The sequence below is a fragment of the Hyperoodon ampullatus genome, assembly GCF_949752795.1.
Source record: "Hyperoodon ampullatus genome assembly, chromosome: 2".
Taxonomy (NCBI): Eukaryota; Metazoa; Chordata; class Mammalia; order Artiodactyla; family Ziphiidae; genus Hyperoodon; species Hyperoodon ampullatus.
Genome location: NC_136915.1, coordinates 177,819,014 through 177,834,829, shown reverse-complemented (window position 1 = coordinate 177,834,829; position 15,816 = coordinate 177,819,014). Strand labels below are relative to the sequence as shown.

The 15,816-nt window shown below is 39.1% G+C and overlaps 1 protein-coding gene across 2 annotated transcripts in view; it reads right to left on the bottom strand.

Moving 5' to 3' along the window:
• The window catches only part of SUSD4 (sushi domain containing 4), a gene marked incomplete at both ends in the record, with an annotated part of 130,567 nt that overhangs the window by 33,511 nt on the left and 81,240 nt on the right, over positions 1 to 15,816 (bottom strand). For both annotated transcript variants that reach the window (XM_079727887.1, XM_079727888.1), the window contains one exon: positions 455 to 628. In XM_079727887.1, coding sequence (XP_079584013.1) covers positions 455 to 628 — 174 coding nt within the window. The remainder of the gene's footprint in view (positions 1 to 454; positions 629 to 15,816) is intronic.

The window sequence follows — 15,816 nt, the reverse complement described above, 5'->3', positions numbered from 1 at the left end:
CCTCATGCATTATAAAAAAAGGATAACATTATTAAGAGAAAATAGCCTCTGTAAGATTGGCTTTAAATATATTCACACCACAACCGAAATCAGTATAAATGCTGTTATTTCCATTAAATATACAGTAGTTCATCATTGTGTTCACAGCCCAGTTGCAAGGCTCCTAATTCTGCAACGACTTTTGGTTTCTTAGAATAAAGGAGACATCCAACACGCTAAAGAATAAGGTATTTCCCATTTAAACTTTAAAGCTGGGAGTATAGAGCTAGAGAGAAGCACAGGGAATTGTGGGAAGATTCCAAACACAGAGCTGTGGTGATCAGAGTGCAGTACGGCTGAACCATGGGGTGTGCGTGGCTTTGTGTTTCCCCCTGTCATCCTATTAGAGAAACGTGTACACACTCCACAATCAAGTCTGAAAGAACAGCTGAGAACCACAGCCTCAGCCCCGTACCTTGACAGATGGGCAGATGGTCCCATGTTCCGTCATCACGACATAATGAAGCCATGTTGTACAGGTCAGGGTACCGGATCTTGAATCCTTCATGACAAGTGATGATTAATTTATCTCCATGTCTGTATGTCTTGTTATGAATCTCGGCATCTTCAATTTGCGGGATGCGGCAATCTGCAATTGCGTAAAAAGGATACATTATTTTTGGAATTCAAACAGTTGTGGTTCACAGCTTCACAAGAAAGCTCTTATTTTCACACCCGGTCTCAACCTACACGGCGATCTGATAAATGGTTCCTTATTTATCACTAGACTCAGGTCCCAAGGACAAGCATTAGAAGCTTCAGAACCTGCTTCACAGAGAAATAGGAAGAGGGGTCGAGGTGCCGAGATCCAGGTCCAAAAGGAACCTTGTTTTCCGCCCGCGACACTTTACACTCTACAGTTGAACTTACAAGCAATTTTGGAAGCGAGTGAAGAAAGACAAAAGCTGGGGATTCACCTGAACTATCTAGCTGGCTGCCCACTTGGCTGTGTTTGTGGACCGTGCACTGCACCAAACAGCTTGGCTGGCTACTCTCGCCTGGTCCTCCCGCCTCTGCCTTATCAGGCCTGGGCCTGATAAGAAAATGTGCTTTGCAGAACAGCAGGGGGCTGAGCTGGGGCTGCATTTGCTACTGGCATTTCCCATCCACCTTATCTGTTTTTAAAAAGATAATAAATAGAGCAGCACATACTACTGCCAATATCACAAAAGACTCAGAGAAAGCAACTGTTGCCTTTGAAAAATGGAGTCAGAGCAGAATGCAGGTGGCTGGGAGGGGAAGAGGCGACAGGGTCAGGAGAAGGGTGTTGGGGGGACACTCATGCAACAAAATGATTAAAAGAGAAAATAAAACTAATCAATTGTGGGGTTTCCCTGGTGGCGCAGTGGTTGAGAGGAGTCTCCTTGCTGATGCGGGGGACACGGGTTCGTGCCCCGGTCCGGGAAGATCCCATATGCCGCGGAGCGGCTGGGCCCGTGAGCCATGGTCGCTGAGCCTGCGTGTCCGGAGCCTGTGCTCCGCAACGGGAGAGGCCACGACAGTGAGAGGCCCGCGTACCGCAGAAAAAAAAAAAAAAAAAAAACCCAAAAACTAATCAATCGTAACTATCCGCTTCTAACTCTAGCTACCTCCAGTCCACTCTGCGGGCCAGTCCACTCTGCGCGCCAGTCCACTCTGCGGGCCAGTCCACTCTGCGCTGGGAAGTTGGGGTCCTGCTCCCTCTGGCCCCGCCCCCTCTAAACACCGCCCAACTAATCCCATCTAATTTTTTTTAAAAAATGTATATTAGAGTAGAGTTGATTAACAGTGTTGTTGTGTTCGTTTCAGGTGTACAGCAAAGTGATTCAGTGATACGTATATATGTACCTTTTCAAATTCTTTTCCCATGTAGATTATTACAGAATGGTGAACCGAGTTCCCTGTGCTCTACAGTAGGTCTCTGTTGGTTATGCATTTTAAATATAGCAGTGTGTACACGTCAGTCCCATCTGGTTTAAGTCACTTTGTTCACCATGTGTCTCTCTTCATCTCCTGTTTTAAAGTCTCTGATTTTACATGCATATATGCTTGTAAGCATGAGCTATTTATTTATTTCTACTTTTAGAGTCAGGTAGATGAGTTATGTTTCCAGTTTGCTGCTTCTTAGTTTTTTGAAACAAGGCAAAATTTAAAAAAACAGCACTTTGATGATCATAGAAGCTTCCTTCAGAAATTTTTCAGTGGGTTTCTCAGCCACTCCCCAAAGCCTATTGAATCCAGAAGAGGTTGGAATAGTTTTAATAGGAAGTCTGACCTTCAAGTTCCTCTAAGCTTTGAACGGTTAGCTCTAGGATGATGAGCCTCGGGAAGCCTGACGCAGGTGGCTGGGCTGAGGATGCCTCTGCGAGCTGGGAACTTGGGTAGCTTTCCAAAGAGCCTGTCCCAGGAGCTTTGATGTGGGGTTGAGGCTGGGTTTACTGGGAGCAATCTGACAACAACGGACTCCAGAAAACAGAATGTTAGTGACGGGAAAGCCTCGGGCAGAAGAGGCCTCCCAGGCAGAGGAGGGCCCTGGCAGCTGAGAGCACAGGGGTAGTGGCCATTCACCATCTCCTGTGAGTCCTCTGGAGGCAAACGCTTGCAGGCCCGGCTCTGCCTTGATCTCAGCCCTCGTTCCCACCATTAGCTTGAGAGCAGCGACTGTGTCGCCACTTCCTCTGACATTCCCTCCATGCCTCCAGACCTTTGTACACACCTGGCAAAGAAAGGCTGAGGGAAGCCATGCGGACCTTTGCCCGAGAACGCTGTGTGCCTGCAGCCCCCTCGAGAGGCTCATTAACAGGCTTTCGGGGCAGTCCTGGCAGCTAAGCCTTCCCCTGAGGAAACCCATCATCAGCTCTTCCCTTTGCCTATGGATTTCAACAGAGAGAGTCTTGGCTGGAGAACTGGGTTCTGGTTTCAATCTTACTTCTCATTTTTGTGTCTCAGGCTGCAGAAAGAGGTTTTCTAACTGTTCATGTTTAACCAACAGTTTTTCTGCAAGAATAGCTGAATTCCTCTCAAATCAATCCCAGAATAATGATGACGGGAGTCACAGATAATTGACAGTTCTCTGCACACCGCTGCTGCCTTCTTCTTCATGGAAAATGTGAATTACATTTTTTTTCAATATCACTATGCAGAAATTATTCACAGCAAATAAAAACACATTTGTCAAGGCACCCGTCTGTAAAATCTGGGCTGTAAATAGATCCTGTGGTAGTAATTTATATGACTAACAGTTATTTTCATGGTTGACTTAAAACTTATTCAAGAATTAACCAGTATACTCAGGAGGTGGCCAACTAGTGGCAGTGAACTCAATGGACAGAACTGGCCATTTGGACACTGTGACATACGGACACTGGCTGACCAGGAGTGGAAGCACCCAAGCCTTGTTTTCAAGAGTGGCTTCTCTGCATAGTGGTCTATAGTATAGAATGCTTTGAACTTCTAATTAGAATGTCACGTTTTCATCCGCAAGAGCCTGTGAATATAGGTTCAAAGGGAATTCACAGCCTCCCAAATGAGAGTAATTATGTACTCTACTCAAAGAAGAGTCAGCATAGAGAGTGATATAAGGCCAATTTACTATGTGAGTGGAACCCCATATCCACTGGGGAGTCAAAAGTTGGAGTTCAAACTCCACCAAGGTAGAGAGGCCAAAAGCGGCCATGCCCTACGCGTGAGCACAAAACTCAAACAGACCATCTCTAACAAAGCCTAACCTAAACCTTGACAGGAGAAAATACCATCCAGAGCCTTTCTAATTATTTTTTATCCAGAATGTCTGGCACCTAATCCCCCCAACTGAAGGAGGGTGAAGTAGAAAGAAGGCTTTGGAATAAATATATGTCCTAACCAGTTATCGGTAGCAGTCAACAACTCTGGACCTTATTTCTCTGGAAAGAAATAAACCAAGATCCTTAGTCTCTGAAAAGAAACATGCAATCTTCATCAATTCTAAAGTTTCATATAGAAATAACATGATTTTCTATAGCACAAATGCATACAGCTGACACAAAGAATTTGTAAAAACTGCTTCAAAAATATTGTTACCAAAGAAATATACCTATGAAAAAAGGTCTATCAATAACTGATTCTGTCAAGTAGAATCAGGTCAACAGTCAAAACTTTTGTCTACAGGGTATCAATGGGCACTTTGGAGATAAATTTGAGGGATATCAAAAGCTTCCATTCCAGAAATCATTTTTCACCAGCCTATCACTATCATTATTTTTGTATCTTGCTACTACTAACAATGAGGTTTTAATATGATAAATAAATAACAGAGTGGATAAAAGGCCCTAAGGCAGTACTACACATGTATACCTACGTACAAATCAATTGATCAGATTTAGGTGCAGAGAGCAGAATCCTAAAGGATGGAGCAGGAAAGAGAAAGAGGAATTTTAAAGAATATGTGCCATGTGTTAGATTTACTTCTCTTTTATTTAATTAATTAAGTAATTAATTTTTATAAATTTATTTATTTATTTTATTTATTTATTTTTGGCTGCACTGGGTCTTCATTGCTGCGCACGGGCTTTCTCTAGTTGCGGTGAGTGGGGGCTACTCTTTGTTGCGGTGCGCAGGCTTCTCATTGCAGTAGCTTTTCTTGTTGCGGAGCACGGGCTCTAGGCACATGGGCTTCAGTAGTTGTGGCACACGGGCTTAGCTGCTCCACAGCATGTGGGATCTTCCCGGACCAGGGCTTGAACCCGCGTCCCCTGCATCGGCAGGCGGATTCTTAACCACTGCGCCACCAGGGAAGTCCCAGATTTGTTTCCCTTTAAAATGTTAGTTATACATGAAAACAAATCTAATTCCTTAAAAATGCTATGTTTCAACATCAATATGCCCCCCAAAGTGTTCCTAGGAACATGAATACATGATACACACTCAGATTCACAATTCATATTAGCATACTAAAGCCTCTGAAAGCCTTGCTATAAAGAATTCTACTGGATCTTGTTTAAGCCAGCACTTGTAAAGCTTATTATTCATCCATCAGTTCATTCATTCATTGAGTTATTGAGTACTTACTCTAGGCCCAGTACATTCTAGGTGCTGGGGATAGAGAAAAAGTCAAGTATCTTACTCTTATGGCATTTGCAATGAGGGAGACTGCTAACAGGCAAATTATCAGGTAAGTGAGCTAGAAAATAACAGGCAATGATCACTGCTATGATGAACACATAACAAGGTAATAGGATAGGAACGGACTTGGGCACTCCTTTAATTTGCATAGACAGGCAAGGCGCCTCTGAGGAAATGACTTTTATTGAGCTAAGGCCTAATGACAAGAAGAATCCAATCATGTGTGGACCAGGAAGAAGTTTCAGCCAGAGGAAACAGCTACTACAAAGGCCAGGAAAGAGCTCAGTGTCCTTAAAAACACAAAAGAAGATCAGGGACTTCCCTGGCAGTGCAGTGGTTAAGACTCCATGCTTCCAATGCAGGGGGTGCGGGTTCGATCCCTGGTCAGGGAAATAGGATCCCACATGCTGCACAGCACGGCCAAAAAAAAAAAATGGTTAATTTCATGTTAAAAAAAAAAATGAAAATCGGTGTGCCTGTAGTAAGCAAGAGGGAGATGGAAAGTCAGATCATGCAGGGCCTTGTAGATGAGGACAGGGGATTTGATTTTATTTAAGTGTGGCGGGAGCTCCTGGAGCTTCTAATGCATGGGCCATGACATGCTCTGTATCATGTGGGTACATTCAGTAAAGGACTGGCCTTGCCAAAAGGGAGTTCTGGCCTTTGCCCTCATCTCCTGGGAATTAACCTCTAAGCCCTTGGATTGTTCTACCTGAGATGAGTATCTTTGTTTATGTGGAGCTTAGCATAGACCAGATAGTCTGTGCTAACAATGTGACTTAGGCCAGGGAACGTTGGTCCCTACAGTTACCAGCTCTACTTTCAGAAGAACTGGAGACACATAAGTGGCCAACTATGTCTACATGACCAAGCCCCAGTAAAGATGCTGGACACCAAGCCTCAGGTGAGCTTCTCTGGTTGTCAATACTCCATGTGTGTTGACACACATTGTTGCTGGGAGAACAGGCACTGTGTGTACAGCTCCACTGGGAGAGAGTAACTGAAAGCTCATGCCTGGCGCCGCCTAGACCCTGTGTGCCTCTCCCCTTGGATGATTTTAATCTGTGTCCTTTTGCTGTAATAAACCATAATCATGAGTATCATCAGTCCTTCTGGTGAATTACTGAAACTGAGGATGGCCTTGGGGAATTCCAAACTTGTAGCTGGAATCAGAAGTGATAGTCTTGGGGACCCTTGAACTTGCAGTTGTTTTCAGAGGTGATGGTGGTTTGGGGGGGATCCCCAAACCTTATACGACAAAATCCTTTTTTCACTTAATATCTACTAACATCCCTCAGAGTCACTGTTCTGTATCAGTGCTGTTCCACACCTCTCCTATTCTACATAACTACTGTTCCATGCAGTAGTACTCAGAGAACACTGTCCTGACTGCCATAGTTTACTCAGGATCAGGCTGGAGATGCTGAATGGAATCAACTGTGGCTGATGATGTCATCATAAACAAGCAACATAAGGCAGAGAAAAGTAGAGGCAAGAGTTGGTGCTGTTCAGAAAGGAGACGACTGGAGAGAGTGGATGCTTCACAGAAAAAGAGGCACCACCATGTGGGTAGTTTTGCTTTGGGAGCACGGCTAGTTCAGGCTGTTTCTTTCTTCTTCATAGGATATTGACTCTTATCAAACCTGAAGAAGCATCAGGACAGGATATTGAAGACCCTGTGGCTCTCAGCTGAATGTTAATGTGGAATTATCATCGGGTCATGCTTAAAACCACTGAGAAAATGGCATGTGCAACAGAAGTGGATGGAGTAAAGTTATTATAAGTAAGTGTGTTGCTTGTACTTAGTGTTTTTCTTTGACCTACAGGTTGGTATATTTTATTTATCTGTGGTTGACGAAGGCAATTATTACCTGTGTTTTGTTATTTAAAGTATTTATTTTTATATTTAACACTTGGATAATAATTCTCTGTGGTTTCTTAGCTGTCCACTCTGAAGGACTAAGAATGTTATATATTTCTTTTAAGCATACATGGAACATTTACATGGAACATTTAAAATTGAGTATACTTGGGCCATAAAGTCTCAAAACGATTCAAAAGACTGAAATTATAGAGCACGTTTCCTGGCCACAGTGAAATTAAAATAGAAATGAATACAGTCATCCCTCAGTATCCATGGGGCACTGGTTCCAAGTAGGACCTCCCCCTAACCCCATGGATACCAAAATCCACAGATGACTCAAGTCTCTTATACAAAATGGAGAAGAGTATTTGCATACAACCTACACGCACCTTCCTGTATATTTCAAATCATCTCTAGATTACGTATAATCCCTAATACAATGTAAATGATATGTAAATAGTTGCAAATAATAATATAAATGCTAGGTAAATAGCTGCCAGTGTGCAGCAAATTCAACTTTTGCTTCTTGGAACTTTCTAGAATTTTTTTTTTGTGTGTGAATATTTTCAATCTGAGGTTGGTGAATTCTGGTGAAACCTGTGGATACTGAGGGCCAACTGTTTGGAAACTAAGTAAAACTCCCATACGTTTGGAAATTAAGTAATACCTTTCTAAAATAATCCATGGGTCCAAAAAGAAATAACAATAAAAATAGAAGGTACTTTGAACTGAATAACAGTGAAAATACTACATATTAAAATGTATGCTCACAGACAAAACTATGGCTCTAAATTTCCCTTTAATCATAAATGCACATATTAGAAAAAGAGAAATATCTGAAAATTAAGAATGTATATCTTGCAGTTGGTTAGGTCAACTTTGTTAATTTCATTGTTCAACTTTTCTATACCTAGTAGGTTTGCTTTTTCTTGATTGCTCTATAAATTGCCAAGAGAGGAATGTTTAAAGCTTTCACTGTGTTTATGGACTTGTCCTTAAAGAGTTCTTTTTGTAAAGTCCTATGTCATCAGGCATTTATTTTTTATTTATTTATTTAGCTTTTAAAATTTTTTGGCGCACCACGTGGCATGCAGGATCTTAGTTCCCTGACCAGGGATCAAACCCACGCCCCCTGTAGTGGAGCGCAGAGTCTTAACCACTGGACCACCAGGGAAGTCCCTGTGGACTTGTCCTTAAAGTTCTATTAACTTTTGCTTTATATATATTGAGGTATATTATTAGGAACACACAAATTTAGAATTATTATTAAGTACCCAAATTAAGAATGAGGATGTGGGGAGGGGGAAGGGTAAGCTGTGACAAAGTGACAGAGTGGCATGGACATATATACAGTACCAAACGTAAAATAGATAGCTAGTCAGAAGTAGCCGCATAGCACAGGGAGATCAGCTAGGTGGTTCGTGACCACCTAGAGGGGTGGGATAGGGAGGGTGGGAGGGAGGGAGAGGCAAGAGGGAAGAGGTATGGGAACATATGTATATGTATAACTGATTCACTTTGTTATAAAGCAGAAACTAACATACCATTATAAAGCAATTATACTCCAATAAAGATTAAAAAAAAAAAAGAATTCCTCTAGAAAAGTTAGAAAAAGGACAATTGAACCTGAAGAAATTACAAGGACGTAAATAATAAAGAAAATAGCAAGCATTAATGAAATAGAAAAGAAGCATATGTAAGAGAGGATTAACAAATGCAAAAGTTCGCTTTTTGAAATCAATAAAATTGGTATATCACTGATGAAACTGATCAAGAAACAAAGAGGGACCACACACATAACCATAAAAGAATAAAAAAGGGACAGCATTACAAATCCTACATTAAAAAAAAAAGATGTAGGATTCCCTGGTGGCGCAGTGGTTAAGAATCTGCCTGCCAATGCAGGGGACACAGGTTCGAGCCCTGGTCTGGGAAGATCCCATATGCTGCAGAGTAACTAACCCGTGAGCCACAACTACTGAAGCCCGCATGCCTAGAGCAAGTGCTGTGCAACAAGAGGAGCTACCGTAAGGAAGAGTAGCCTCCGCTCGCTGCAACTAGAGAAAGCCCGCATGCAGCAACGAAGACCCAAAGCAGCCAAAAAAAAAAAAGATGTTGTAAAAAACTTTATACCAAGAAATTAGAAATTTTAGATTGAGTCAAATTCCTAAAACAAACAAAAATTGTACAATTTACCAAAAATGACACAAGAAAAAATAGAAGGTGGTTATAATACCACAAAATATTAAATAAATTAAATTCAAAACTAAAAACCTTCCCACAAAGAAATTCCAGGTCTAGGTGGCTTCCCTGTGATTTCTACTAAACATTTAAGGAAGAACGAGCACACGTCTTATACAAACTCTTTCAGAGTTCTAGTCTGTAGGACCAAAATCACTCATTTTATGAGTGCAGAATAATCTTGATTGTAAAACCTGACAAGAACATTACCAAAAAAAGACAGATTCACAAAAACAAGACCCATATATATGCTGTCTACAAGAGACCCACTTCAGACCTAGGGACACATTCAGACTGAAAGTGAGGGGATGGAAAAAGATATTCCATGCAAATGGAAATCAAAAGAAGGATGGAGTAGCAATACTCATACCAGATAAAACAGACTTTAAAATAAAGAATGTTACAAGAGACAAGGAAAGACACTACATAATGATCAGGGGATCAATCCAAGAAGAAGATATAACAATTATAAATATATATGCACCCAATATAGGAGCACCTCAATACGTAAAGCAACAGCTAACAGCTGTAAAAGAGGAAATCGACAGTAACACAGTAACAGTGGGGGACTTTAACACCTCATTTACACCAATGGACAGATCATCCAAAATGAAAATAAATAAGGAAACAGAAGCTTTAAATGACACAATAGACCAGATAGATTTAATTTATATTTATAGGACATCCCATCCCAAAACAGCAGATTACACTTTCTTCTCAAGTGCACACAGAACATTCTCCAGGATAGATCACATCTTGGGTCACAAATCAAGCCTCAGTTAATTTAAGAACACTGAAATCATATCAAGCATCTTTTCTGACCACAACGCTATGAGATTAGAATTGAATTACAGGGAAAAAAATGTAAAAAACACAAACACATGGAGGCTAAACAATACCTTACTAAATAACCAAGAGATCATTGAAGAAATCAAAGAGGAAAGCAAAAAATACCTAGAGACAAATGACAATGAAAACACGACGATCCAAAACCTATGGGATGCAGCAAAAGCAGTTCTAAGAGGGAAATTTATAGCAATACAAGGCTACCTCAAGAAACAAGAAAAATCTCAAATAAACAATGAAACCTTACACCTAAAGGAACTAGAGAAAGAAGAACAAACAAAACCCAAAGTTAGCAGAAGGAAAGAAATCATAAAGATAAGAGCAGAAATAAATGAAATAGAAACAGAACAATAGCAAAGATCAATAAAACTAAAAGCTGGTTCTTTGAGAAGATAAACAAACTTGATAAGCCATTAGCCAGACTCATCAAGAAAAAGAGGGAGAGGACTCAAATCAATAAAATAAGAAATGAAGAAGGAGAAGTTACAACAGACACCACAGAAATACAAAGCATCCTAAGAGACTACTACAAGCAACTGTATGCGAATAAAATGGACAATCTGGAAGAAAGGGACAAATTGTTAGAAAGGTATAACCTTGAAGACTGAATCAGGAAGAAATAGAAAATATGAACAGACCAATCACAAGCAATGAAATTGAAACTGTGATTAAAAATCTTCCAACAAACAAAAGTCCAGGACCAGATGGCTTCACAGGTGAATTCTATCAAACATTTAGAGGAGAGCTAACAGCCATCCTTCTCAAACTCTTACAAAAAACTGCAGAGGAAGGAACACTCCCAAATTCATTCTATGAGGCCACCATCACCCTGATACCAAAACCAGACAAAGATACTACAAAAAAAGAAAATTACAAACCAACATCACTGATGAATATAGATGCAAAAACCCTCAACAAAGTACTAGCAAACAGAATCCAACAACACATTAAAAGGATCATACACCATGACCAAGTGGTATTTATCTGAGGGATGCAAGGATTCTTCAATATACGCAAATCAATCAACGTGAAACACCATATTAACAAATTGAAGAATAAAAACCATATGATCGTCTCAATAGATGGAGAAAAAGCTTTTGACAAAATTCAACACCGATTTATGATAAAAAACTCTCCAGAAAGTGGGCATAGAGGGAACCTACGTCAACATAATAAAAGCCATATATGACAAACCCACAGCACACATCATTCTTAATGGTGAAAAACTGAAAGCATTTCCTCTAAGATCAGGAACAAGACAAGGATGTCCACTCTTGCCACTATTATTCAACATAGTTTTGGAAGTCCTAGCCACAGCAATCAGAGAAGAAAAAGAAATCAAAGGAATACAAATTGGAAAAGAAGAAGTAAAACTGTCACTGTTTGCAGATGAAATGATACTATACATAGAAAATCCTAAAGATGCCACCAGAAAACTACTAGAGCTAATCAATGAATTTGGTAAAGTTGCAGGATACAAAATTAATGCACAGAAATCTCTTGCATTCCTATACACTAATGATGAAAAATCTGAAAGAGAAATTAAGGAAACACTCCCATTTACCATTGCAACAAAAAGAATAAAATATCTAGGAATAAACCTACCTAGGGAGACAAAAGACCTGTATGCAGAAAACTATAAGACCTATCTAAGCAGACAAAAGACCTGTATGCAGAAAACTATGACACTTAATTATAAGAAATTAAAAGAAATTAAAGATGGTATCAACAGATGTAGAGATATACCATGTTCTTGGATTGGAAGAATCAATATTGTGAAAATGACTACACTACTCAAAGCAATCTACAGATTCAGTGCAATCCCTATCAAATTACCAATGGCATTTTTTATGGAACTCAAACAAAAAAATCTTAAAATATGTATGGAGACAAAAAAGACCCTGAATAGCCAAAGCAGTCTTGAGGGGAAAAAAACGGAGCTGGAGGAATCAGACTCCCTGATTTCAGACTATACTATAAAGCTACAGTAATCAAGACAATATGGTCCTGGCACAAAAACAGAAATGTAGATCAATGGAACAAGATAGAAAGCCCAGAGATAAACCCACACACCTATGGTCACCTAATTTATGACAAAGGAGGCAAGGATATAAAATGGAGAAAAGACAGTCTCTTCAATAAGTGGTGCTGGGAAAACTGGACAGCTACATGTAAAAGAATGAAATTAGGACACTCCCTAACACCATACACAAAAGTAAACTCAAAATGGATTAGAGACCTAAATATAAGACCAGACACTATAAAACTCTTATAGGAAAACACTGGAAGAACACTCTTTGACATAAATCACAGAAAGATCTTTTTTGATCCACCTCCTAGAGTAATGGAAATAAAAACAAAAATAAACAATGGGACCTAATGAAACTTAAAACCTTTTGCACAGCAAAGGAAACCATAAACAACACGAAAAGACAACCCTCAGAATGGGAGAAAATATTTGCAAACAAATCAATGGACAAAGGATTTATCTCCAAAATATATAAACAGCTCATGCAGCTCAATATTAAAAAACAAACAACCCAATGCAAAAATGGGCAAAAGACCTAAATAGACATTTCTCCAAAGGAGACATACAGATGGCCAAGAGGCACATGAAAAGCTGCTCAACATTACTAATTATTAGAGAAATGCAAATCAAAACTACAATGAGGTATCACCTCACACCAGTTAGAATGGGCATCATCAGAAAATCTACAAACAATGAATGCTGGAGAGGGTGTGGAGAAAAGGGAACCCTCTTGCACTGTTGGTGGGAATGTAAATTGATACAGCCACTATGGAGAACAGTATGGAGGTTCCTTAAAAATCTAAAAATAGAATTACCATATGATCCAGCAATCCCACTACTGGGCATATACCCAGAGAAAATCATAACTCAAAAAGACACATGCACCCCAATGTTCATTGCAGCACTATTTACAATAGCCAGGTAATGGAAGCAATCTAAATGCCCATCGACAGACGAATGGATAAAGAAGATGTGGTACATGTATACAATGGAATATTAGTCAGCCATAAAAAGGAACGGAACTGGGTCATTTGTTGAGACGTGTTTGGATCTAGAGACTGTCATACAGAATGGAGTAAGTCAGATAGAGAAAAACAAATATCGTATATTAATACATATATGTGGAACCTAGAAAAATGGTACAGATGAACCAGTTTGCAGGGCAGAAGTTGAGACACAGATGTAGAGAACAAACGTATGGACACCAAGGGGGGAAAGTGGCAGGGGGTTGGGGGTGGTGATGTGATGAATTGGGAGATTGGGATTGACATGTATACACTGATGTGTATAAAACTGATGACTAATAAGAGCCTGCTGTATAAAAAGGAATATATTATTCAAGTCAAAAAATAAAATAAAATAAAATGAACATATTGTTCAAAATATAAATATAAATAAATAAATAAATAAAAGAAAAATTCAGGCCAATCCATCTCACCAAAGTAGATGTTAAATTTATAAATAAGGTATTAGCAGATATAATCCAGCAACAAATTTAAAAGAAAACATATCACAAGCAAGTTGGGTTAATTTCAAGAATGCCAGGTTAGATTAGCATTTGATGATCAGTGTAATTCACTATATTAACAGAATAAGGGAGAAAAGTATTATTATCTCAATAGATGCAAAAAAGATGTTGATAAAATTCAACATCCATTCATGACATTAGAAAAAAAAATCTCTTAACAAGCTAGAAGTGGAAGGAGACACAATATAACAAAGATTATCTTTTTAAAAATCTGTAGGAAAAATAGGCATTCCATTTGAGACTGAGAATAAGACAAGGACGCTCACTCTTTCCACTTGTATTCAGCATTGTACTGAAGCTCCTAACAAAAGCAGAAATGCAATAAAAGGAAACAAAATATTAGGATCAGAAAGAAAGAAAGAAAAGTTGCATTGACTAATGTCATACATGACACGGTTGTGTGTGTGGTAAAAATAAAAAGACTTTACAGAGATAAATAGTAAAATTAATAAATAAGTTCAGCATCATGAATTTCTATATATCATCAATTAAAAATTGTTTTAATTTATCATCAGTAGCATCAAAAATATTTGAATTTGTAGGCATAAATCTAACAAAAGGAATGTAAGACTTTCATACAGAAAACTATAAAATATTATTGAGAAAAACTGTTAAAGACCTAAATAAGTGGGAGAATATTCCATGTTCCTGTATGAAAACTCAATATCATAAGGGCATTATCTCCCCCAAAATGTATCTACAAATTCAATACAATCAAATTAAAAATTAAAACTTGTTTTTACAATGGATATGTTGATTCTAAAATTTGTATGGGAATGCAAAAGGCCAAGAAGAGTCAGGACAGTCTTGAACAAGTAGAGCTAGGTAGGAAAACTTGCTTTGTCAGAATTCAACACTTATCGTAAAGCTACACTAATTAAAACAGCATAGTATCACTACAAAGATAGACAAATAGACCAGACCAGAGAGTTCTGAAATAGGACATCTGTCTTATGACAAAGGTGGTAATATAGAGCAGTGGGTGAAAACAGTGTTTCAAATAAATGGTGCTGAATTATATCACATACACAAATCAAATTCAGATAGATTATAGATCTAAACATGAAAGTCAAAATAATGAAGTCTGAGAAGATAACATAGGGGAATGTCTTCATGACATCAGAGTAGAGAAACATTTTTTAAACAAGACAAAGAAAGCACCAGCATAAAGAAAAAGATTGATAGATTTGACTGCATTAAAATTAAGATTTTCTGTTATCAAAAGACACTGATGGGGCTTCCCTGGTGGCGCAAGTGGTTGAGAGTCCGCCTGCCGATGCAGGGGACACGGGTTCGTGCCCCGGTCTGGGAGGATCCCACGTGCCGCGGAGCGGCTGCGCCCGCGAGCCATGGCCTCTGAGCCTGCGCGTCCGGAGCCTGTGCGCCGCAACGGGAGAGGCCACAACAATGAGAAGCCCGCGTACCGCAAAAAAAAAAAAAAAAAAAAAAAAGACACTGATAAGAGAGTAATAAAAAAGTAAGCCACATGATGTGAGAAGATATTTTTTGCACATATAACCAACATAGCGCTTATATTCAGTATATATAAAGAACTCCTAAAAATCATTAAGAAAAAGACAACTCAGTAAATAAATGGGCAAGTGAATTGAACAGGCACTTCATAAGAGAGAATAACACAGTGCCCAATAAACATACAAAAAGGTGCTTAACCTCCTACTCACCAAGGAAATGTACAATAAAAGCACAAGCTACCACTACATACCCACCAGTGTCTAAAATACTGACAATACCAAGGGTTGGCAAGGAGCAACAGGGACTCTCATACTGTTGTGGGACTGTAAACTGGTACAACCACTTTGGATAATGGCAGTGCCTATTAACACTAAACACTAATTTGGATATACCTGTGTTTGGATTGGATATGACCAATCCAAATATTGGATTGGTCATATCCAATATGCAAATGCTAATGACCATATCCAATATTGGATATGACCCAGCATATCCAATCTTAGGTGTATATCCAACAGAAATGTGGATATATATATTCACAAAGAGGTGTGTTCAAGAATGTTCACAGCAGCACTATTTGTAACAGGCCCAATTGGAAAAAAAACTAAATTTCCATTACCATCAGAATGTCCAAATTATGGTCTATTCATATAATAGAACATGATGTATCAATGCCAATGAACAAACTACAGCTACATGCAATAATATGCATGAATT